Here is a 27,473-nt window from a genome sequence, read left to right as displayed (position 1 = left end):
TTTGAAAAAATTGTAAACTTTATTGAACACAATGGAATACGAACTTTTCGACTCACTGGAGTCAGTCTTCGGCGTAACGATATTGCCGAAATGCATATCATAGCGTTCCAACCACCCACGGTCCAAGACGGTTGAGTCACTAACAGGTCTGCCAAGTCCGAAGTGGCATCAATCAAGAATAACTTGATCCCGTAGGAGAGAAAATACTCTCCCTAAAAGTCTACATAATTTCGCACTAACAATAAGCACAACTGAAAGTTATATTAAACGACAGTGGAATTGAGAAAGTGACTCATCCGAAAAGATCGCAGAATGATAACCAAAACTTTGGATCCTAATGTTAACTTATTGAGTTTGCGTATTCGGTAATAAATTAATAGAACCAAAATCCGCAACGAGACTTAATTATCGTGTCAAATCTGATATGCTTCTGTTCATTATATATTATGTTAAACAATACAAATGTGAGAAGAAAACAACGCAAAAGTTATGAATAAAATATAAATAATTATAAGAGACAAACCTCTAGTAGAAATATATGCAGTTTTCCTTGACACCCATACAGTTACTGTCTAATATTACTGTATTCTCATTAATTCTAATAATATTGCATAGGAAATGAACAAGAACTTGATAGAGTTTTATTCAATGACTAAAGAAGTTTTCCTAATAAAAAGATGTATAGATACTTACCTGGTTATTGTCCAATATCAATAGACAGCTTAGGTTAGGTTTCCCGGTTGCAGTCATCAATCAATTGAATAGTTCATCTATTGTCCGATTTTTGTTCAGTAAATAAATTCCGATTTTGCATATCTTTCGTGCATTATAGTAACAGCAGGCAAAGCGTTACATCTTGGTATTCTCAGTAGTTTTACTTGTCGGTTGCTAGAGAAGTAGTAAAACTGCTTAGTAACTATTCAAAAAATGCATGAAATTTCTACCAACATAATATATTTTAACAACAAACTAAAAGTGGCGCGTGTGACAACAATCTAGATTCAAACCCAGAGCAATATTAGATTTTCAATTGATCACACTATATCTCGGAAGGTAATGACAAACTCTGAGAATACCTTTGTCAAGACAGTCACCATAAAGCAAGTAAGAATGCATGCATTAAATAAAGATCATGATCTTTAGTCATAAAGAATTGACATAAAAGAAAAATAGAATAGATATAGAATAGATGTAAACATATTTAATATTTTATATGAAATATGAGTGTAACTATATTTTTAGTAATTATTAATAATTATTATTAATTAGATTTTATATTCTATAAAATAAAATGACAAGAAGTAAATAATAGAATAATTTATTTTATATTGCATTTAAAAGTAATAGAAAAAATGTGGCGACAATTTTCTGTCTAAATAAAAAATTATTTCTATCAAAAGTGCTCTAATAAAAATATAATTAATAATAAAATAAGAAAATAAAAAAATATAATAATAAAAAAAATCTTGATTTATTTTATTTAAATACTTTAAATATTTAAGATAATTTATGTAAAGATTCATTGACATGCAGAGATCAGTTTTGTAAAATAAACAAAATTTACTTATTTATTTGTAAAATAATTAAACAGACAATCACAATAAAACTTTGTATATTTTAATAAAAAATAAAGTAAATAAACTATAAAAATATGTATACTTTTCTTAAATGAATAATATATTCAGAACTAGAGCAGTTGATATAAAAAGATACAAGCAAAAGTAAATAATTAACATAAGAGAATATAAGCAACGTAAGTAAACAATTAACACAAAAGAATATAAATACAAGAAAATATAAACGCAAGTGAATAGATAATGCAAGAGAATATAAACGCAAGAAAATATAAGCAAAAATATATGAATACTTAACGCAAGAGGATGTAAGTAAACGTTTACAGCTTCCTTGTAACAAGTATAACTAATTTTTGAATTTTGCACGCACACGTAATCAGATATTCAATATGTAAAATATATATTAATATATATAGAGGGTGGTATATAATATATATACAACTTTTTTAAACGGAACACCCTATTTTTGATTCCAGAATCTAACAGCTGGTGTCAAGACCTTTCCAAAACTCTACAAGAAAGTTTATTTTCGTTGAGTACTTTCCGAATTGTGAGGCTTGAAAGCTACAGTGTACTGTAACTTTCAAGCGTCATAACTCGGAAAGTACTTAATGAAAAATAACTTCTGACTGAAATTTATAGAATTACAATGGTATCACACAACCTACGATTAATTTAGAAGACTCCAACATTATAAGGACAGGCAAAGAAATAATTTCAATATCTTTCTTTTGTGATTTTCTAAAGATAGATTACGTTCATCAGCAGTTTATTATCTGACTTTAGATCCGCCGTACATCCCGATACACGTCCTCGTCTTGATAAAACTTTTGAAATTTGGCAAGCACGAGCTTAAGAGGAAACAGACAAGTAATTTTCGATACAATTTCACGGTTTAATAAACTTGAACGTTCTACGTCTTCTAGTATTTTCTAGATTACATCTGTTACATCTGCGCAAATGGATGATGCATACGATACCATTTACAGAAGAATCCATCATAGTTACTTTGTGAAACAAAAGAAATCTGTAATCTCCAGTCATCCTTGACGTTGAGAACTAACTCGTGAATAGAGGAAGTCTCGTTTCCGCAGTTTGCTGCCGGTGGCAGATGTAGACAAAGAACTTGTCGTCTGTATGATTACTGCAATCTAATGGGGAAATTTATATTATGCGCTGCGGTCGACGCAGTTCCGTTTTTAGCAATATTATTTGCAGCTTTAATTAACTAGAAAAACTTCATTAACTCGCTATCCGGCCTACGGGATAACCGGCAATTCAATGTTTAAAAATAAAAAATAAATTCCGATATATAATTTAATTAAATATGAATAACGCGAAATATGTTTATAGTAATAATAATTTTGTAATACGTTAATAAGCGAAATTTGAAATTATTGAACGTATTCATCCATAAGCTGCAGGAATTTCATCAATATCGACGTCAAAGTCAGTGAACATAACGGTGTGATCGTGTATGTGCCTCAATACCAACATCGTATTAAAATTAGGAAAAGCTAGGAAAGAGTTTTTCCGTTACATGTCTTACAAAAGCTAGTAAGAGTTGAAAACTTATAAAATTATTATTGTCTTGTTAGAGCTTTCGTTAAGATCGCAATTCGTAGGAATATGTTAATTAAACATTAATTTCAATAAAAATAACAAGCGAAACTTCGTATTCGTGGAAGTAAACTCAATCTCGTTTCACGTAACTAGGAAAGTCTAATTCGCTAATTAAACAAGACCTGATCTAATAAGCACGAGATAACACTAGGTATACTTCGAGGATGGAAATTCTTCCTGTATCAAAACTAATAATTCATTTATTAATAATATTAAGATCGCTTAATCATTTTTCCAATTTCGTTCACTTATTTCATTCATTTGGCAATCACAACAATTATTATAGATATATCGATAACGTCATTCACTCTACTCCATCGACTCGCACAACTGTGATCGTTGTACTTGCGGAAGTACTTTATCTTTCCTTTGTGAGCGCAAACTTCGGGCGCCGAAACCCGACGAAAAGCTCGAGCCGAATACAGGGGAGGGGGGGGGGAGAAGATTCACTCCTTTCAACCCCTTTCGCCGTACCTCTTATACCCGTTAGGAATAACAGCGCGGGGTGGTTTAAAGTCGTGGCGCGCGATAAAGCCGAACGGGAACTCCATCGGGAATTTATTGGCCGATATCGCATTTGCTCACCCCGCGGCTTCCGTTCATATTAGCAGTTTAATCACCTAATTGCCTTCCCCTCCCCCTCTCTCGTCGCCACGCTCCACAGGTTTCGATAGCCGATTGTGCCTGGAATCGATTATATTTCGGTGCAGCGGAATCGAATGCATCCCTAGAGTACGTAAAGTTGATCAAGCCCCAAAATGATCCAAGTTATGTCGGAATCAATGATTATTAAAGCAATTACAAACTTAAATCCGCTTTGAAATCGCTTTGCAGCGGCAATTCTAATATTTCAGGAAGAGGGAATGCAAAGAGAAAGATAAAATGGAAAATAATTATTCTTTCTTTTTCTGTATTATAATTTACGAACCGTAATGGCTGTACGCGCGTAAACCGATCAGGGGAATTGACCGAGATGGCGTATAGGTGATGATATTTTATCGATCTCAGACTACGACAGAGCTGAAGGCGGTTATCATTACAAGGACCGTAACGCGCCGGAATTGTAAAATTAAGAGCCGAGAAGATATATGAAGCGTATAAAACGTTCACGGAAACGCGAAAAGAGATAGCCGCTAGTAATGATACGATTTCAAGAGAAGATTTAAAAACAGAATCTGAAAACGTAGCAAATAAATATATCAGATCAAAGGTATTAGCGAAAAGATTGATCAGAGAGGGATTAAACATTAATAACGAAGAGGGAGAAAGGACTATCCTGGAGGCACCCTGAGCTATGAATAATGAAAGACTACAAATACCGGCCTATAACAAATAAGTGAGATTACCGAGAATTGAATTGCCAACGTTTACCGGTAAATACGAAGATTGACACGCGTTTCTTGTTTAATTATTTAACTCATTCGAGTCCTGATTTAAATGACACTCAAAAGTTTCATTATTTGCGGTCTTCGCAAATTGTATTGGCGCGGATAGGATTGCCATCTAAAAAATGGCACACGTTTATAGCGACTAGAGTAAGTGAAATTCCAAGCCATTCTTGAATATATTCACCGACCAAAATTCAATGATTAATTGTGTAATACTAATTGTAAGACAAAAGTATGGTTAACAACATGGTTTCCTTCATTTGCATCGCGACGAGAAATTCAAGACTTTCACGCAGTTTCCCGACCTTCCCTTGCCGACATTTTCCGACTGCGTTAAATTTCTCTGATCTAAACATAGTTTCCACGGTTTTCTGTACATCCCGCTTTAGGTTCGCTGCAAGAAGCGCTCGAGCGCCGGGGACACACACTGTGCGAAACGTTGCCTTCTCACTTTTCAAGACAGACATGCGTACGATTCTCGTATCTTGAGATCAATAGTTATCACGTGATATGTACATGCTATGGATGCAGACATGCTAATAATAATCGGGTGTGCGTTTTATTCGAGATGCTGAATTGTAGGGAATTACAGCCGCTTATTCTATCAAAACGGATTGATACTGTCTGCTGGCTCATCTTACTGTTTCGTGCGATAACGAGGAACGGGGTCAATTATTCGTTTTATCGAAGACTATACATCACGAGGCTTACACGGTTTACATTTGGTATTGGCCGGATTGCCGTAATCCCGTTTCGACAAAGATACAATACCAATAGCCCAGAGATATGACAGCTGATACCAGATTGATCAATTTGAAATTTAATAGGACGAAAAATTCCATATTGCTTCAATTTCATATTGCACGCTCACATCGATCAGCTTTTCATATTGCATTATTTACAGAAGTCTGTCACGTCAAGAATAAAATTAATCGCTTTGCTTTAATAACATTATTGATTACTGATAAAATCGAGTTCCGTCATAAATTTGTGATAACAATGTGTATTTATTAAAAGCCAAAAGTTCCTTACAAATGTTTAATATCGACACGTATCAACAATCCACTTATTGTGCATTTAGCGTTATTGTGTACTTAGCTGCATACTTGAAAAACGAATCAGATGCGTGCACGCGTATATTACATCTTTCTACTACTTGGGAGATCAGTTGTTTTACGCTCTTTTCAATTCCACTTAACATCAATCAAGAAGTTTGCTTCGCAGTCTATTCAGGGCCAAGTCGCGCACGCGAATTGCAACTTTTGTGTTACTAAATCACAGTCTGCAAGTCACATGCTAGAATCTGCAATCTTGTACAGCCGAGCAACCGCGGTATTACTAAACTCGCACACGTTCCTACAGAATCACATGTCAAACGGTGTAAACTATATTTGGCAACACCAAAGTAGATACTAGCGTTGAGTTACTCTTATCCGGACCAACGAGCACACGGTACACATACGTGCACGCTGTGCAGCCGCAGCATTCGAGATTGCGGTAGTTGAAGTTTGTTTCGCAATTCTAGAATTCCAAATGTTAGTGCAGGCATTTCCGGATTTAAAAAAAAAAAGAAAAAATAAAAGAAAGAACAGAGAGTTGGTAAAAGCCAGAAACTTGACACCACGTTGCCCTAGGTTCTCCATTGACGTGCTAAAAGCTTCCTAAAATTAGAGCAGAAGTGCTATGGGCATTGGTTTCCAAATCGCGCTACGATTTTTTTTGCCTCGTACCTTTTTCCATTTGCGATAACTTGCTACTTCTAAATGCGTTTTAAAAATTTACGAATCGAGATTAAAATTCAACGTTTCCTGAATTCATTATTTTAAACCGTAATGTTTTGAATGACCTCACTTTTGTTTTAGTTGGAACGGTGTATTTAAAATTTAACGTACTGTTCCGTTTTTTCTGTGATTTTCTTAATTTTTGGGTCAAAAAATTCTTGCGACACGTATATCGCTGATAACGTTGCTCGCAGCGTTATTGCATTTTATATATGTATATAACAGTATGGGGTGAACGACTGCGCTGAGTGGAGGCCAATAAAGTAATGTTCACGATATTCAAACGTCCTATAAGACTATAGTCTCGTTAATACGCAGACTACCCGCGATATTTCACCGCGACAGTTTTTATTGTTATATTTATTGCTGCTCACGGAGAGAGAGCAGGGCAATATCGTTCGGAAGAATTACTTTACTCGTCGGAGTGCATACAGTCAATTCTCTGATCTATAAATATGTATCTGCGTGTATTTTGAAGAAGCGCGAACTGTGGCGCGAGAAAAGTTGAAAAGGTAAAGACTAAAAACCAATTTTTAACTTTTGGAAAACTATATTAGAATTAATAAAAATTATGATTATGTTTAGAATTAATGAAAAACCGATTGTAAATTTTGTTCTGTCTATAATAAATTTGATTGGCGCTAGTAAAATATTTGGTATTATCAATCATAAAGCGTGTATCAAACATTTTAGTTGTAATTACAAAAATTTTTTTCTATTTTTTTCAGTGTGAAGAAAACGGAATTATTTAAGAAAAGAGCAAAGGTAAATTAAAACACCTTTTAGGCTGGTATTCACAGTAGACTCTTATATTTGAGATTATTTTAAGTACCATCTTGAGGTGTCATCAATTAATTAGAGATGCTTATAATTGATTCTTATATTTAAGTCTGTCTCAAGTATCATATTATTTCTTTAACGGGTAGAATTTAAAGAACATGAACATCGTAAATGTGTTGTTACACGCCGTACTTGCAAAGTGACGTACGTGCAGGTCCATTGCGGCAGCCGCCAAATAACGGATTCAAGAGAGACAACACCGAGACGTGTGTACACCCAATGTAAATTCCGCTGTTGTTCCTGTAAGTCTGCACTTCTGCCTGCCATCTACTATTACGTGGTACGTTACGTCAGAAAGAGGGCGAAGATAGGATAAAAGTACAAGAACGCGCTGTATTCAAAACAGCTTTCACAGAAATGAAACGTTACTTTATATCTTCCTCGACGTTACGTGCCTTTCCAGTAAACGGAAATGTTATTGCGTAGTCGACTAAAAGATGTTCTTATTTTCTCTAAGCATACAGTGTACTCGCTTCAGTTATATATTATCAACATATCTGAAACTAATTCGCTGTCTATCCGGAAAGAAGAATATTAATAGAACATTTTTCAGATATTTGGATATGTGTCGGAAACGATTGCATCCATAGACAGAAAACAGTTTCTAATAAGATATAAATGTTTGTGTAGACTCAATAGCATTATAGAAAGATGCAAGTACAGAGATCCAGCAGATGCTAACAATAACGTATTGTACAAAATTAATTGCAATGATTGTGATGCAACGTATCCCAACCAACGACCAAACCAAGAGAAAACTAAAAACGAGAGTGAACAAACACAAAAAGAACATAAATAAGGATGCACCAAAGCGCTCAGTAATCACGGAACATATGCAGCAGTATAATCATAATTTTAATTGGGATAATCCAGCAATCTTAAATCACAAACAAAACTATCATAAAAGATTAATCTCGGAAATGATTCGTATTAAGGCTTAAAAAAAAACAGCATTAATTTAAATAGTGACACTGAGATATTTAGATGAATCTTATTTTGATTTACTAGAAAGAAGCAAAACCAATAACTATCTAGCTATACGATAGGCTTGAAAAACACGTTATTATTTAGCTTAATATAACCCCATGATACTAGAAACCTTACTACTATGTTCAATCAAGTTCGCTTTTTCCTTCTTTCTCGTTACGGACATATACATCAGTTCGTGAACTAGGGGAACCATATTAATCACCAACCAATACGTATTACGCCTTTATAAAAAAAAAATTGCGGATAATTATTACAATTTAACACAGATAGAAGTAATCCATTCACGTTAGATGACATTATTTGATCGGCAGCCTTTAAGAAAAAAACTTTTAACACCACGCAAAAAATAACGACGAATTACATGACAACGCGTAACTTTTCAGATAGATCTTATAATTTTTTAATTTTAATTCTTAATTCCGTACGACATTTATGATATGCAGATCTCAAAATTTTATTCGAATTTGTGTATATATTTTTTTTAATTATGTATTTATTTTTATTAAGACAAGGAATGTCAGGATAATTAGATTATATAGGGTTGATCAGTTTTAAATCTTGCAGTTGACGATTCATGAATTTAAGTTACACGAAGTTCGTATAACTGATCCTTAATTTATTTTCTTTTTTGTTATAAATAATTTTTTTTTCAGGTAATGAACGTATACATTCATCATATAGAAGAATTGGTGACAGCTTGACGTTTTGCAGGCATGCCAACTCTCTCTAGAGTTGGCATACCAGCAAAATGGAAAGCAGTCACCAATCCTTCTAATACATTTTATTCGACAAAACAATTAATTGGACGAAAATTTAAAGACCCTGAAGTAAAAAAGATATGTGAGTATCACGTTGACATTTATACAATTTATGGTAATATGATCGCTTAAGCGCTTACGTCTCGTTCTCTGCCATCAGCCTAAGGCAGAAACTTGTTCCGCGGTTTAACAATGTACATATCCGCGTCCAATGTCTGTACATATTAGTATATTGTTTTTGTAAAAGCCGATTATTGCTCGTCCATAGCCTCTTTAAAATTTAGCGGTTAAAAAAAATAACTGATTCATATAAAATACTAAACATTCTACAAAAATGTTGTGAAAAATAACAATCGTCAACATTTGTATCTGTCAAATGACGCAATATGTCTCAAAATGTATTTCTTTGTTTTTTTTTTCTTTAATATAACATATTCCTTTTGCTTTTCGATAGGCATCAAAAGAGGAAAAATTTCTGTTTTTCTAATAGCAACCTCTCTGTTGCATATTTTCCTGGACGGATTTTCCCGAATTCTGCCACTGGCAATAGCAAAACGTTAGTCGAACTTTTCTCTCTTCCTCTTTCTCTCACTCTGCTCGCGACGCCCTCCTATCTAATGGCACGGCGACTCTCGCGGGTTTTGTATTCGCTGCACGCTGCGACATTTGCATTGAAATTGTTGCACCCGTCGCCGATGCGCGTTTCGCATCGTAATCCACCCGAGCAAATGGCGAACACCGCGGCGTGTAGTCGCGCAAAAATTCGTGAAAAAAAAAAGGTATCTGACGATTGCGGCTGATAGAGAACAATGCAGTGTGCCGAAGGTCACAGATCGCGGGCGTTGGCCTTTGCCAAGTCTCCGGAATATGCATTTGGTAATTGAAGCGATCGTAACTAAATTGTAATTTCTTGTAAGTATCATGTGATAGACTATAGAGTGAAAATGAAGTGCATTAAATTGCAAACTGTGCTATAGAGTGTCAACAAATGTCGATTAAAATTTGTTGCCACGTAATGAATCATTAATTAACTGATTGAAAAAAAGTGGAAAATTCTTGTAGGTATCAGAATGAAGGTGAAACGCATTAAATTGCACAATAGTGTCATAGGCCAGTATTCATAATTGATTCTTATTTAAAGACCGCCTCAAGAGATACATTAAGATGCTTAACTAACGACATCTTAAGATGGTACTCAGACGATCTCAAATATAAGAACGAAATGAATTCTGGCCATAGAATAATGTCAACAAATATCAATTAGAATTTGTTGTAATTGATTTTTAATTAACTAATTAAAAAGTGGAAAAGTCTGTTTACAAAAGAAACTTGTTACATGTGCGCGAGAGAATCATGAATAAAAAGCTTTATACAAAACACGCTATCATGATTCATATTTACGGGTCAAGTGTTACGTGACACGACAAAGGGGGATAAAAGAGAGTGGATTCATAGAACCCTTGAAAATAGTGTTTTTTATTATTATTATTATTATGATATTGCGATCGAAGTTGAACAGCATTTTAAAAGCTTTGGGATATACAGCTCGTACACATTATTTCGTGGGATTATAAAGATCGTTTTATTCAAATAATGTGTAACGAAGCGAAGACTATAGTTGCGCGCGACTCGCACTCACACACATACATATATATATATATATATATATATATGTATGTACACATGCGCTCCTACGTTAAGGATGGAAGAAATTTAGAGATTTTCGGGCACTGGCTGATTTAGAAGAAACACGTGGCGTCCTTTTGACAGTCACATTTCGGTCAGGCGCCGTGGCGTCGAGATTCGGCACCGCGTACTTTAATCATCACGACTCTTTAGATTCTTCTGATACCGTGAATTCAATACCGCGATTGAGAATATTATTGAAGATATTATTGAGAAATATTGAGAATATTGAGCGGTGGTAGCAGTGTTTGTGATAACGCGCTCGCAGCGACCGTTTGTTCTAGTCGCTCAGCGCTCTTTCGTCGTACTCGCGATCTGAAGAGACAAATTCGCCAATCCAGGCGGGTGCTCGGCAAGGATTTGCCGAGCGGGACGAGACCGCGCAAAGTCGGCCAATATACAGGGTGATTATTAATGAAAGTTCCCACTTTTTATCATCGGAGCATGATTTAATGACGGATACGTATTTCTAACATATTATTATATTAGAAATTACAAATGCGTGCTCCGATGGTAAAAATTGGAAACAATCATTAATAATCACTCTGTATATGGGGCATACAAAAGTCCAAAAAGCTCTCTTTTTGCTCAAAGCCACGGTCGTGGACAGTGTGTGATACGCGAGTATGAAAACTCAAGTTCGACGGTGAACGAATCTCTTTATGGTCGCGAGCATCGAACGCGAACACAGAACGAAGACTCATTCTTGATTGAAGGCCTAGCGATTCACAATCAGAGCATGTCTCGCTTCTAGGCGTTGTCGCTTCTGATAATTCAGACGATTCAGGATACGACTTACCTCTAGGCGTTGCCTTTCACGCGCGATTATTAGACGGACATACGCGGATCTCATATCGTCCAAACATATAACGAAGAAAGGCATAACGCGTTGTAAAAAATATTGTAAGCTTGTCGCACTGTTTCGATTCAAATGTTCGAATCAGTGATTGAATAAACCCCACTAAGCGAAACTATAGCAGTGCTACTATTAAGAAAGTGGCGAAAAAAACGTGAAATAGTGATTACTTTTAGACAGAAAGTGACATATAGTAATTTTTTAGACATAAAATAATAACTAAAAACCACTTTTCATCAAATTTTCAACGTAATTAAGACCATTTGAGCAAAAAAAACTCTTATTTTCCGGGATCTATTTTTGTATAGCTTGCTTAACATGTAGCAAAAGTTTTCGATAGCATGATTTTAAAATTTATAATAAAGAAAAAGCAGAAAGAAGCTTAAATGACAAAATATCAATACATTTTTGTTGCAGTTTTATTAAATAATATAAATAATGTATTTTATTAAACATAATAAAACAAAAGACTAAGAGATATTAAACAAAATAAAATATTTATAATAATAAAAAAATAAACATTATTATTATCTAGATAAAACAAAGATAAATACATTCATTAAATAACAAAAAATATACTTTTTTAAAAATGCAACCAAGAAAAACGTATTCTTTAAATGTATAGAAAATAACTGTAGATTTTAAAAAATAATATAGATAGTGTAGATGTTGTTAGTGAATTTGGTTAAAAACCCTAGAAGACTAGAGAGACCTCAAAATAAGAATCTGCCATAAGACAGTTTTGATTGGTTCGTCAATGAACCACTCTCGCACATATTTTGCAAATTTCATGTTAACTCAGGACGAAAAAGATGATAATAGTAATCCTTTTTGGACAATAGTAATATTTTAGTGACTTGTAAATAAAAAGTAACAAAAAGTGACTTCAGTGATTGAATGGCAGCGCTGCTACAGTGTGAAAAATTAAATTCTTCCCGCTATAATATACAATGGCTTGACTCACATTTTCTTTGGTTGAAGAGATCTGCCTTTTCGTCCTGCTGTGGTACACTCGCGGTCTCACGAGAGTGTGTCTGCTAAAGTCTGCGGACGGACCTGTAACAATTAATTAATTAATGAAATAAATTAAGAGGAATTAGGCTCGGAAGAATTAAATCAGAAATATAACGAAATAATGTCAATACGAGCCGTTACACTAAATGTTCGTGTGCGTATAATAATTTTATTATTACAATCTTTATCTCATGCGAACTGCGCAACGAATATTTCAGTCTTTAAAACACAATAAAATTACTTGAAGCCGGAATCTGCGATGTAACACATTAAATCGACGACAATTTAATCATTTATATTTATACTAAAAAGCATCTATAAGATGCTTTTTATGCCCCCACTCTTTCCTCAATCCTAGAAAAAACTGTAAAGAATTTATTATAAAAAATAACACTTCTTAATTAATTAAACTGATGTTAATGTAAGCGTAAAAGATGGGTAAAGAAATCGATGTCTGCAGCTTAGATGCAAAGTATAATTTTATTTCTGAGCTCAACACGTCTTCTCGCTACGAATCGCTGCGCCGTGCTTTCGTCAAATCCCCGAAAACAAGAGCGTCATTGTCTCGAGATCCGATGCGGGCCAGTCGCGTTTCGACATCGCTCTCTATTGTCCCGAAGCCGGTAAATATCGGCTATGTTTATAAGCTATCTCAATGCCGACGCGACAAGGCCGCGCCAGATCCGTTAAATTCCAGACTAAATTAAAATGTTGCGTTGGTAAATTACGTAATGCAGATTAAAGCATACATTATTAAGCAAATTAAAGATTCAAAGAGATACGATAAAACTTTTAAAAATTTCTTTCCTGATAAAACGATTTTGAATCTTTTTTTGTTTTTTCTTTTCCACCTGAAGTATTAAAGGCACTTTGTACTTTTACTTCATACTAAATCCAGTACCTAACTTTATAAGTCAAGTGACTCTCTTGCAGAACTACTCAAGTGTTAACAAGCGACAGGCAACGTTGAAAAAAGGGTGCATCGGAGTCTACATCGTAATACGGAGTTTTACAAAAGCTTTTCACGAAGCTTCCGCATTAATGAATATACTTGGTGAACGTTGGTATATCGACCGGAGATGGCTGCTTTTGCACTTTTTTCCTTTTTTTTGGTTCGTATACCGGACATCGCCGTTTTCCACCTTTATGCATTCGATTACATGGAAATTAAGCAACGCGCCAAAAAGCGCTTACGAGATGCGCATGCAAAAAAGTGTGTTGCATGCAATATTTAACGTTTCACCGACGGATCGTGTTGGAATCAAAAATTATTCAACGGCCGCCAATAAGTAATTATCCGACTACTGACGAAGCGTTTTAACGTCCATTAAACTGGCATCCCTCATTATCGATAAACGAATTTTTCACTGTCACAAAATTTCGCACCGCGAGCAAAAATATTCAATTTTCTGCTACGGGAAAAAATCACTCCAAATTCATCATAGCGCGCGTGAACGCGAAATATTCAAATATATATATATATAAAAATTCATAAAAAATTTTTTTAAATTTTATATATCAACACTATTTGCAGTTGACTGTATAAACACCATAAATTCGTAGCAGCGGGTTTTTTTTTACTGCCATTTATTTAAAATAAACAACAAAAATATTAAATTAAACGTTGCTTTTTGGACACCGATAAATTCGGAAAGAGAAATATTTTCGATGGTCAAAGCCAATCGAGCGCGACATTGGTATTCGCACGTAAAACCCTTTCCAAAATCAGAGGGGTGAGAGGGAGAGGGACTCTTTCCGCAAATAGAGCGGTATTTTGTGCCCAATCGAACATTGCGATCGACGACACGCAGCGAAGCTTCTCTTTCCCGTTGCAGCATTCGTGGTTTACAGTGAGGGGAAACTGCGCTACCTGTTCGTTACACGAACGTCAAAACCTCACCGGCACTGCAGCGGCAGTGTAATTACATCGACGAAAGTCCTTGACATCGACACGAGTTACAACGACTAAATTCAGCAGCTCCGGTCTGTCCTGTTTTCGCGAATTTGGCTAACTGCCCCGTCACGGAGCTAACGGGCCCTCCGGTCTCCTCGGAGCGCTCTGAAGTACCGAAACTATCGACCCGTCTAGTAGAGATTTGTTTTTGTTGACTCGAGCGAACGAAGTCGATGCAGTGAAACGATGCCATTCCGACCATTTGCATTCATCCGCGCAAGGAAAAGCGAGCTTCGAATACGAGAATTCGGTGTTCGAAGAAGCGCAAGAGTAATTTCGAAGAGCTCGTAAAAGCTCCGAATGTTTGCACGAATGATTTATTTCAAGAGCAAAGAACAAAATTAAATTTTGCAACAATACAATGCAAATCTGTAAATATATGTATTATTTTATAAAACAGACTATCAAATATTTCATCTGTAAATATTTTATCCTCAAAATATAAACGACGCGCGTGACTTATTGGTGTATATCAATATTTATTCGGGGATTTATTAAATTTATTAATTTCATATTTGACAGTTTTATTTGTTTCAGTTTTCTTCGATATTAATTTTATAATTTAATAATTCCTTTTCCTCCAAATTTCTACATGGTTATTTTATCATTATCGTCATATATTATTGTATCATTATACAGAAATTTAAATTGCTCAATTGAATAATTATTTAATATGTTAATCAACAGCTATTTAATATTAATTAAATTATGATTTAATAATTTAACTTTACGCTTATTAACTTTTATGCGTTTTCGGAACGTGGTAACTGTATTGCGCGCGTAGGCGAGAAGAGGACTGGCGCGATTCGTCATTCTGTCAACTGCACATTAAGCCCGCTAATTCTTCCCGTGTAGGTGGTAAGCGGACTGAAATTATTGCTTAACGTTTCCTCCGCATCTCGCGAGTACCGTGGAAAACTGAATTTCAATTGCCTTCAGTCGATATAGGTATCGGCAAACTGGTATCGGCAAACCGGACGCGCATAAATGCATATTCAACATCAGCAATTATTCCCTGATAATAAATCCAAGGTGCGCTGACTATAAAATTTGATCGAGAACAACAGTTTCCCGTTTAAAAAATGCTCTGCTTTATCGGCTATACGATACGTATTTATGAATGAACTGTCAACACGCTCCGAAATAAAATATTTCGACCGTGATTTGTAGAGGCATCTATTTTAACGTTTCAACATAGTGACGGCAAAGTGCTGATTTAGTGCTTGTTTCCTGTAAGAAAATTATGTTTATTTTTCCAAAAAAAGATGATTGATCACCGTTGTCTTCGTGGCTGCTTATTGCATAGGAAAACATAAATCAGAAAGTGCAATTTCGCGAACAATTTTTTTTTTAATGCCTCGATGGTCGAACTGGTTATGGATGTACGGTCGTATCTCAAAACATTATATCTCAAAAATATAAAAATTTCATAGAATATTTTAGTCTTACATTTGAGTATCTGTATAAAAATTTATGCACAATTCATTTATTGGTTTCAAAGCTATTTAATTTTTTGTTTACTTTTGATTTTTATGTAACATCGCATTTTACACTGTTTATTTGTAAATTTGAGGAAGAAGTAGTATTGCCGATTAAATTAAAATTTTTACATATATCAATAAAACTCTAATAAATATTTGTGCAAAAATTTATTTAAATGTACTCGTTATGTAATTAAAATTGCAACAAAATATCATAATTTTCGCTGAAAAAACCATTATAATTATAAATCAAATTTGTCATTGTTTTCTTCTTTGCAGCTACACTGTAAAAAAATTCAGTAAATTTACATAGATGTAAAAATTATACGATTAGTCGCGTAAATAAAAAACATCATGTAATTTTATAGAAATTGTGCACTTCCACCAAAAATATATAGATTTGCTTTTATTGAGTACAAATATTTTATTTTATACGGAAAATTACGTATATAGCAGAATATTTAAATATATGTACTTATCTAAATTTTTCGAACTTTACGTAGTACAATATTCCATATATCGCTGTAAAATATAACGATTAACGTATCACTATGTGGGAGCACAGTAATCATTCTATTATTTATAACACGTATGATAAAGAGACAATATTTAAATATATAATACGTAATACAATTGCAAAACGTATCGCTTATCTCTTCTATAACTTTTTGTATATGTTGCAAATTTATAATATTTCTGTAAGGTGCTTAATTACAAATCACAAAATTAATCTTACCTTTGTATGTTGCAAATTTACCAATGCATGGAAATTTACAACTATTTAGTAATTTTACACCTATTGTAGAGGGTAATTTTGAGAAAATCTTTTTACAGTGTAAGTCAGGGCCAAAATTCGGGCATTCGCGACCCAAATTTTTTACTGATTAGGGAAAAAAAGAATAAACCTAGAAAAGCGTTCAGTTTTTAAATTTCAATAACTTTAGTTCGTATTGTATAGCCAAAACATTATTAATATACACGCACAAAATGTAAGATGATTCAGGGTAATATTTCTCGTAATAAATTCTTTACAATTTTCGAAGGGGAGAGGGAGATTGTAGAGATTAATGTAGGAATCAAAATTATTAAATTGACTAGCAATTTAAATTGTGATGTTATATTTCTTGTTCTGCTTGACAGCTGCATTTTAAAGTCCGATAAATATACGGCGCGCAGTTTGAGAGAACTTGTAAATGAATATAAATTCACCTAAAATAATATGATTGAGCATTGAGATTCTTTTCCGACCGTCGTTTTACTCAATTTAAATGTGTTGATATACTTCCCGGTCATAACAGAGTATATTGCCATTTTTTTATGCTCGCAAAAAAGCAGGTGCTTGCTCCCCTGACTGAATGTCTATAATATTTCATAGGTACTATGTCAATTTTTTCACAAGATTCCAGCGTACCGATACATACGTACCGTTTATGAAAGTCACTTTCCTACAAAATCAAGCAAAAGAAATTGCCTCATTTCCCACGCGCGTATGCATATTGCAGAAAGATATGTAATATATGTATCACTTGTCTCTCAAAGCTCATGCTTTTAAAGTTTAAATAGAGGTAGAATAAAAGTAGACTTTTTCAGCTCGCTTCCTGCTGAACGCGCAAGTATCGGCTCTCTCTTATTCATTGCTTCGCATGCAATTTGGATGACACGTCGGTGCATGGAAGCGATAATAGCTTCCTGCGATGGGCAGCGTCGGATCGCGATCGCGTTTGGGGGCGATTATCAGGCCGCATCGTTGACTCGCGAACGCGTAGTATCGTTGATCAATCGCAAAGTGGGTCAACGTAGAATTTTGATTGGCTCTTTAAAGCGCAACAGTACGGACGATGCAAGTTCGCGTGTTCGTCCGTGAGGTCACCTCGCACGGAACCTCGCACATGTGCGACGGCTTTTATGGGAGCGAGATTGACGTCAATGGCGACGGCAATAAAAAGAAGTCGCGGGCAAAAACGGATCTCGCAAATATACGAGAGCGCGAAGGAAGAGGCGTCAGTGGCCGCGAGGGAGAACGATCTCATCCAATTTTTTTCCCTCTCGCCTCCGCGTTTCGAGTAGCGAAAGCTATCAACCCTTGTCCAGAGTCTCACCGGATACGGATGTTTTTATTCTTCCGAGTAAAATGTACGTTCGTTCTCCTACACTTTAAATTTTAAATACTGATATACATTAAACGTGTGGTTAAGTATTTTAATAAAATCTACTGTTTTTTTTAAGAGATGCCTAATTCAATGTCTGTTCATTATATAAGAATAATTATAATATCAGTCAGTGCAGAGAACTTCAAGTAAAGTTACAAAAATGAATCTTTAACGATTGGCACAAGAATACGCAAAATGTTTAAAAATGTTTTTGTTATACGATACGAGCTAAAAGTTATTGAAATTTAAAAACTGAAGGCCTTTCTAAGTTTTTTTTTCGTAATCGTCAACAAAAAATTTTGACCGCAAATGCCCGAATTTTGGTCTTGAAATTAGCTACAAAAAAAAACAAGGAAAAATTTGATTTATAACGGTTTTTGCAATTTTAAGAATTAAAATGTTTTAACAATTACTACATTTTGCTGCAGTTTTAAATAAATAACTTTTAAACGAGTCAGCAAAGCTAAATAAATTTTTGTTTATTAGAGAATGTTTATTAAGGTTTTATTATTGTACGTAAAATTTTTGATTTAATTGATAATGCTATTTTCTCATCAAAATTGCAGTGCAAATAAGTAATGCAAAACGCGATTTCACGTAAGAATCAAGAGTAAACAAAAAATAAAACAACTTTTAAACCAATAAGTAAAATTGTGCTCGAACGTGATGCTAGAATTTTCAACGAAATTTTTATATTTTTGGAAATGTTTTGAGATACGACTCCATACATCCTTAAAAGATTTTAGGAACATACAACAGATATATACGCTACGTGTGTCCACGTATTTCAAAAATTCCGCATCTCTGTACCTTGGATAACTCAGCGAATCCCAATAGCGAAATAAATAACTGCAACACATATAACGTAGCAGCATCTCATCCAAATATATCGTGAAAACCTTGTAAATATTTACCGTGAAAATATTTGAGTGCACGCGATCGGATGAACTGTAATAACAGCTCGTGAGCTCCGATACAGCAACAACGAATCATTTCGTCCGACCGGGTGTGACGTGCGTTTGATAGGCACGTCAAGCTCGCTCCGCAACGCCGCAAGTGTACGATACCTGTCCCGCCGTTAAAATCGCGATCGACGAGACGAGAGGGACGTTACGCGAACGCGGGAAAATTTTGCACGTCGAACAAAGTGATCCGCATAAACCGAGCTGTCGTTGCGGAATCGTGGCTTCGCGTTGCACGATTTTCCACGTGTTTCCGCGGCGACGGGCGCGCGCAAATTTGTTCGGACAATTCAGTCACCGGGCTATCCGCATATTCGTTGCCACGTACGAGAGTGCGCTCGCCCACGGCGAATATTAAATTCGTCCTCGTCCCCTCCACCTCCTTCACGCCTACGCCTTCTTCTCCTCGTCGCTCTACGAAGAGCCATGTATCCCGGTTAATACGAGCACTTTGCCCCGTGATTAAATTCAAATAAACTCCGACCGCCGCGTCGCGCCCGCCACGCGCGCGCGCATATAATATTTAATATTTTAATAATGCCGCTTAATACCGCGATGATGACTAGTTGCATGCGCGGTTTTATACCGGCGCGGGCGTGACGTACATCGGGCGCAAACGCGTGCTAATGAGGTTCGCATTAAACTGCGAATTAAATCTGCATCTCATTTATTATTCGCGTCGCGTTTGTTCGGATTCATCAGTCTCAATCGACGGAGCACGAAATGCTTTTTCAACGAATTTTTCGATATTTCTTTCTCCACTTTGCCAAATACGCAACAGAAATGTAAAATGTAGAGCAGAATGAAGATCACCCTCGTCGTACATCTGCACAATTTTATCGATTCCTCTCTGATACGATGTTAAAAATATGCAGTAAAATTTAATGTAATGCAACGGAAGCAAAGTAGTTACATTTCAAGTAGGTACATTAAAAAATTTAATATTGTCAAAAAGTGCACTAAATTTCACGCACGTACTTTAGTAATGGATACATTAAATTTAATGTACCTGCGCAACTTGAAAATACATTGAATTTCACGATATTTTCAACGGCGTAAGCTTTCCTCTGAGAAAAAATTTAATATCGATTGGCCTTCGAAAAAAGATAGTACAGCGAGACGCGAATAAAGCTCGCTTTCGAAAGAATACTTTCGAAAGAGATTGAGCGAGTTTCTGGAGACACGGGAGAAAAATTGCGTGTAAAATTGCAATTTACAAAGATCCGGTTGCGCTTACCAAGAGATGCATTGGGATTTTTTTTTTCCTCCATTAGGGTTTACATCATGAGACTTGTAAGGCGGTAATATGGCGTTGCTGGTGCCATTATGAATATCATTACGCTCACGGGCTGTCTCACCACCGTCATTATTATCCTACGCGGAATTTTATACGCTTTCGAATTTCCCTTGACGTTTGTAAGTTATGAAAGGCGCATGTCGCGCTACGCGTCCGCGTCAGGCGTGCACTCGGGGGAATGAGTTTTGTGCCTATAGCTCTCCCCGTTTCCGCGGTGCACACGACAATTGTCATCGGTATGCAAAACAGAGCAGCGCAAGTCGAATAACTCTCGCACCGAGATGTAATTGGACTATGTATCTTCAGCTATCACAATTACGGCGCGACGGATTTAAGCCTATCGGGTAACTTGTTATACGCCAGCCGGTCGATTTGTCATTAATTTACTCGTCGGACAAGTGGCCGTGTGTATACGGAGAAATCGGATCCGGTCAGGCAGCTTCGCGTAGCGAGTTGTCCGAGTGTATCGCGCGAATTCTGACGACTCGATGTGAATCATCTCTGTTGCTGCTCGCAAGACACCATTCTTCAAAGCAATATCAGCTGCTCGCTGATATTTACGATACGACGCAAAAATTTATGATGATTGCAATTTTTACGTTACTATTGTTTGCTATCATTCAATCGGGAAGTATACTATCTGCAAATTGAAATTAGAGTAAAAAAAATTTCCTGGCAGCCAGAGATTACATATGTCTGACATAACCAATTCAGCGGTTTATAATTTTTTAATTAATATATATTATAATTTGTTTATTAAATAATATTAATCAAAGACTTAAGAGAAAAATAAAATGAGAAATTTGTTATCGATTAATAATGGATTTGCCTTTTCCATCGTCCACACGTTTCGATTTTGCATCTAACAAATGAATAATTTCTCGGGATTGCAGTTTCATATCCATGTTTCATTTATAGATAGCATAGTAAATTAACGTATGGGCGAATAATGAAAAAGTTGCCCGGAGATGTTGAATCATCGTCCGGTTCGGCCAACGTTGCTCGAAAGATTATGCGAATTCAGAAATATTTGGGTAAATAGAAATTATATTTCAGAAAGTAGCGCGCGACATTTGTTTCAGCTATTTTCCATATCTCGGTCGAGGTCCTAAGATAATCCTGATTTACAGCGTGGGTCATCCCATATAGGGCAGATAGCATAGCCAACTAGACTCCGCCATCTGGTCCGTCGTACTAAGCTTACACAGGCGAATGGCCAAATACAAATCCGTCCACGTCGTTAATCAAGTAACTGTACCGCGTGCGTGTCGTTGACCCAAAAAGGTGTTGCAAATTCGACAAAAAAAAAAAAACGAAGAGCGAACTAAAAGTTATCGTCCGAGTACGTCCAAATAAAAAATAATTTTTTTATTCAACGATGTCGAAAATGATTTTTATGATGACAATTTTTCGATCAAATAAAAAAATATATATATAAATACAAAAGTTGCTTACATCTTTTGTAACGGGGAAGATTCGCTTGTTGCTGTAGTAATTCGTATAAGCTTTCAGATTTGAGAACCGGGAATCGAAGATAATCAAGGGAACGTTCAATATGATTGCACGATAATTTGATTGCACGAGATCACTCACGTTTATTAAAAGTTATATTACAAAGGATGAGGCAACACGGCTGTGATGGGAGGGGGGAGCGGACATTCGGAAATGTTGAAACTGATCTCTCGCTGCTGCACGATACGCGACCGGAAATTTTCTAAATGGAACCGAGCTTGGAGCTCCGGAAGCGACGGATATCTTGATGCGTACAGAAAAGTGCAGCGATCAGATTGCTATCGCGAACGCGGGAGAAAGAGAGTGTGGATGTAACTTGGAGAATCTCGGTGCGGAATGGCGGCGAACCGAAGAAAGCGCGGCGATGAAGAAAGCGTGAAGCACGCGCGGTTGTGGAATTTACAGGCTATCGAAATCGAACGCTGGTACGGTTCGTGGCGTGAGACGTTGAACAAAAGGAAACGATTGCAACAACGAATTGCAATTTTGCCGCACACAAAGATCGGCACGCATGCTTCGATTCGCACTCTGGATGGTGTCGCATTACTTCGCACACAACGAGCAAGAAGCAAGTGTCGGGTCATGCGACGATTTGCGCGAATACCCGAATGAATGATTCTGCGTCGATTCTCGAAGATTTAGCGCCACACGATTTCCGTGTGATCGGTACATGATCCTCGAGAATAGTTTACTAAGCGCGGAGACTCTCCTATATAACTTATTCTATAATGTTCTGTGTGATTATATGTATATTGTATAATTTCTATAATGCTGACGCGGATACAAAATATCTTTCTTTGTATAAAATATTTTCGATATTAATAAATAAATTATGTTGTTGTGTGCATTATCTGCGAAAAAGGGTCATATTCTGTATTGGAACAGAAGAAATAATCTTGAAATGGTTTCATGAATTTCGAAAAGGTGTCATTTACTGAACGAAAACAAAAAAGATTTTTAATTTTTGGCATTCTACTTTCTAAATTCACCAATCGTTTTTCAAACGATATCAGATAATATAATGTACATTTTCTGTAATTTTTGCAAATTACTTTCAGTGTTCATTTCCCGTTTTTTTTTTTGATATAGTAAAAAAAATAAATCGTACTTTTGAAGCAAATTTCAAATTGTTTTTATTAATAAAAATCAGGCACTTTATGAATTTGCATCAATGTTTCGAAAAAGCGTCATTCGAATATTCAAATTTAATTTAGCCAGGAGGATAAATTTCAAAAATGGTTACCACTACCAACAATTGTAAACAGATCACCAATAAAGTGCTTATGCAAATTTCGATGGCGCTGATTTCAATAATTAGAAAAAAGTTTCTTTCATTTTCCGTAAAATTTTTATTGAGGACATTATATCTTTTCAAAACTGACAATTCAAATGTAAGTCTTTTTTCTTGTTAAAGCAACTTGTAACCCACTTTCCACTTCGAGCGTTGAGCATAAAACTCTTGAGAATAAAACCTATCGCAGAAATTCGAGAATAGTGTATCAAAAGTACAAAGATGATAAGTTTCAACAACATCCTGTATGCACAATTTTTGTGCTTTATTTGTAATACATAACCGAATTTCGTTATTCTTATTCTCAATTCTCTATCAAACTTTTTTAACTTGTACCAGTACATTAACTCTTTTTCTCATTTCTTTCAAAAGTATTTTCTGCAATTTCAATAATCGAAATCATGGAATTGTGAATCAATTCACTTTTCTGACTCTCTACAGGCTATTACAAATAATTCTGTTCCAAGATTTCTTTCTCAGCTCGAGCAAATCGTTGCTCGAACTGTATCGGTGTTACACCACGACAGTGCTAACTATATTAACGTTAAGTTATTAATTACTCACGTGCTTTATATAAATAAAATTAGCTCGATGCTGCATTTACAGTAGATTAAATGCAAAAGAACTTGTTATCTTCACTTAGGGGACTAGACATTTTACATTCCGCGTTCCATCAATTGAAGAAATTGAATGAAATCACGGCGGAAGCGCTATTTTATGGTTCACCAATTGACGTAACTCGCACGAGCGGTAAGTTCGAGAGTCGTCTGCAGTCTCGCGCAGAGATTACTCGCTTGGTGCAGAACAACGGCCCTGCATAGAACTGGAGAGGTTGAATTAGCGACGGACAATTAGGACCCAGTTAATTCGGCGCGCGGTGGGCAAACGTATGCGTCAGATCGGTGCACATGCGAATGCGGATCTGCGTTTCGTGTTCCCATGGTTTCGCATCACCCGATCTCACACGTGTCCCTCGCAACTGTAGCTGCGCGCAAACACGGCTCCTCTCGGCGAAGAACGACGACAGCCATAATCGCGCGTTCTTGTATCTCACGCGGCATGCACGTCACGTAATTCTCAGCGCTGTCTCATTTCTTTCATTCTATATTATATACGCTACGTCAACGTAACAGTGTATATTCTTTTTCGATGAGCAAGCCATCAGCGAACGTGTGAATTTTTTCTTCCATCCGCCGAAAGTAGTGAACGTTATTTCTCTCTCGGAAAATTCCTAATGTATCTTTAGCATTATAGCGCAATTCCGAAAACTCTTTGTTTATTAAAATTTTATATTTTTACTTTTATTATAATTCTAATGAACATACGTATATTTCTTGTGAAAAATGTTTGCAAGAAATATAAATAAAAAAGCAATAAGGTATCTGAAATTGAGTAAAATCACGCCCACTCAATTTAATTTTCTTTAATTCTAATGTTATAAAATATTAATTGCAAATAAACAAAATTTTTTTTAACTGAGACATTGCTTTATTATATGTTTGTGAATATAATGAGCCCAAATCAAAAATAAATTGAAAATAATAAAGAAACTAAACATTATCTTCTAAATCAGTTTCAAAATAATTATTACTCAGAAAAATAAAATCCCTTAGAATTTACTCTTAAACATCATGAGTATCTTTAATCGATGTTTTAATCTTGCATATTTCTAAACAATGAAGGCAATTTTAGCTTCTCAAAAGTAACAGCATTGAATTCATTATTTTCTGGTGTAAGTTTCACACATAACAAGTAAATAACAACAATGGCTCTACTTAATAAGTACATTGTTTCTAAAAAAATATACTTATTTCAAGAAATCAATAATTTTTATAATTAGAAAGTTGAATAATATTGTCATATTATAATGAACCATAAAATAAGATATATTAAAAGATTTTGCAGCAAATTTTTATAAAAATGGTTCATACAGTCACTTTATCACAAATTTTTGTTGCACCAAACAAACGCGTTGTTGCCAGTTCCAATTCTCCAGTCTCCATTTACGTACGTCCTACTATGACACATCTTTTAAGCATATACTCTAGGCACGAAGTGCAGTAATTAGAAATTTAGAAGTGACCCTTATTTAGTGCTGGGTCTTATTCGGCTCGAATACTTTACGTAGAATATGGCTGTAAATTTACGCATGAAAGTGAGCATACATGCGCCGTGTAATTTAAGAGAAAAATGCTATTCGCTGAACAGAAAAATATTACGGGAAAATAACGTGAAAGTAAAGAAAGTTCTTCTGCCGTTAAAATAACAATTCATCATGTGCATTACTAGTAAAAATTTTAATTTCCACACTTCATACGATAAATCTACAAAATGTATGGAGATAACGCATAATTGCGCGACGATGTGTAATTAAAATAAAGGCAAATATATAATTAACTGATAAAGATTTCATTTAATTCATTTTTAAAGTTAATTTAAACTGTCCTAATCCATTATTATGTACAATATCGAAAATTGACGTGAATTGTGCACATATAAATTATTACAGAAAAGCATTTAAGAGAGATTATCACGTAACAAACATGATACCCGGTAGTCATCGGCAATCAACGTAGCATTTTCGGATTATTACGACGTGAATAAACGTGGCCGAGTTTAGTGAATGGACCAATCAGGGCATCGTTTCTGCACTTCTTTGTCGATCCCCGCCTGCTCTCGTTAGCCAATTAAACAACATAATTATAGCTGCACTCGTCAGAAGAGTCTCCCAATACACGACACACAACGGATGCTGCTAATACATTTTACTCTTGCGTACGTAAAAGCGAGTTGCGTATCATTGTCCAGAATAGCTACCGTAAATTACACGATATGGAGACGGGTTTCTTCGCGGATCGTTCGCGCAATCGTACGCAGCGGCGATACGAAACAGTGAAAATGATGGATTTTCAATAGAGCTACGAACATTCAATTTCACAGAATATTCTGCACGTTCCGCCGCTCTTGAAACCTATTTTCGTCAAAAAATGGAACACAAATTTCACGCTATCTGTATATTCATCGATACAAGCGTCGCTACCGTTTTCTACCGTGAAAGCAATTTTTGTGTTGGCAATGATGCTTGACACTATTCGTGCTGAATTTGTCGTCCCTTTTTTTCGCCAGAATAACTCTCTTTCGCATTTGATAGAGCTGGGGCATCAGTTCAAAGCAGCTTAACACGTTGATAGCATTTGCGAGGCTTACTGACGAATTGGCTTCGCGTATCGAATATCCAGATCGTATGTTTGTATTTTTTTGCGCGTTTTCTGAGACGACCTCGCCGCGGATTGATATGCGTTCAAGCGTAAGGAAACTGCACGAATGCAAAAGCGATTTACTCGTATTAAGGCGTCGATGCATGATATCCATCCATTTCACAATCCGCAATAACATATAGCGAGATGATAACGAGTCAAAACATTGTTAAAATTTAAATTGTCATTTATTATACATATATTATTGATATTACGGGACGCACGCATCTCTAGAAAGACACGATCGATATTTCAAGTAATTATCATCTTCTTTTCTCTCTCTCTCTCTCTCTCTCTCTCTCTCTCTCTCTTTCGACAAAAAATGCTCTTTTATCATTCTTTCATCATCAACGTTGCATATTAAAAAAATATTTGGTTGCATTCTCAATGATTCCTTGAAAAAAGATGACAAAGGTGAATAAAATGTCATAAAATCAATTAACGCGCGTCGAAAGTTATTACGGACCATCCGCCCCAATTACAACCGCAACTGCGGTCAGTCGCCGCATTTACCTGATTAGTCGGACTAATTCCGCCATTAGCTCATCTCTTTTTGGGGAGGGTATGTAATTCCCTCGAATAGGTTCGTACATATAAAGGGTTCGTACACATAAAGAGTATCAACGAACAGACTTTACGATTACAGAAGTCCTTTTGAAACAGCAAATGTTCCATCGTGCGGAGTCATGAAAATCGCTCGCACGATTAGCTCGCCGAGCGATAATTGCACTCATGGGAAGACACTCTTCGCCGACACTTAGAACTGCTTGCACAGCGACGCACATGACTAAACGATCGTTTATGTACCTGCCATATCACTCGTCTTATCGTTAAGCGCGTTTAATGTGTCGTTGTGCCTTCGCAAATAAATTTCCTCTGCCAGCAAAACGCGCGATGTGTATATCGCAGAGCAAACGTGCTGAATAATTTTTACAGACAGCGAAGAAAGTACATTAACTCTTTTGCGATGTTGCAAGGATTTCATGTATATTTGTGAGTGTGTGTGTGTGTGTGCACATGCTAATTAATTTCGTGAAAAGATGAAAATGCGAGATTCTG

General features: G+C 35.8%; 1 protein-coding gene across 2 annotated transcripts in view; it reads right to left on the bottom strand.

The window, feature by feature from the left end:
• LOC105206612 overlaps positions 1-27,473 on the bottom strand; it is a 110,876-nt gene that overhangs the window by 31,887 nt on the left and 51,516 nt on the right. For both annotated transcript variants that reach the window (XM_039458981.1, XM_011176097.3), the window contains one exon: positions 12,461-12,552. In XM_039458981.1, the coding sequence (XP_039314915.1) occupies positions 12,461-12,552 (92 nt within the window). The remainder of the gene's footprint in view (positions 1-12,460; positions 12,553-27,473) is intronic.

The sequence above is a fragment of the Solenopsis invicta genome, chromosome 16, assembly GCF_016802725.1.
Source record: "Solenopsis invicta isolate M01_SB chromosome 16, UNIL_Sinv_3.0, whole genome shotgun sequence".
NCBI lineage: Eukaryota > Metazoa > Arthropoda > Insecta > Hymenoptera > Formicidae > Solenopsis > Solenopsis invicta.
This window is presented reverse-complemented; position numbering and strand designations above follow the sequence as displayed.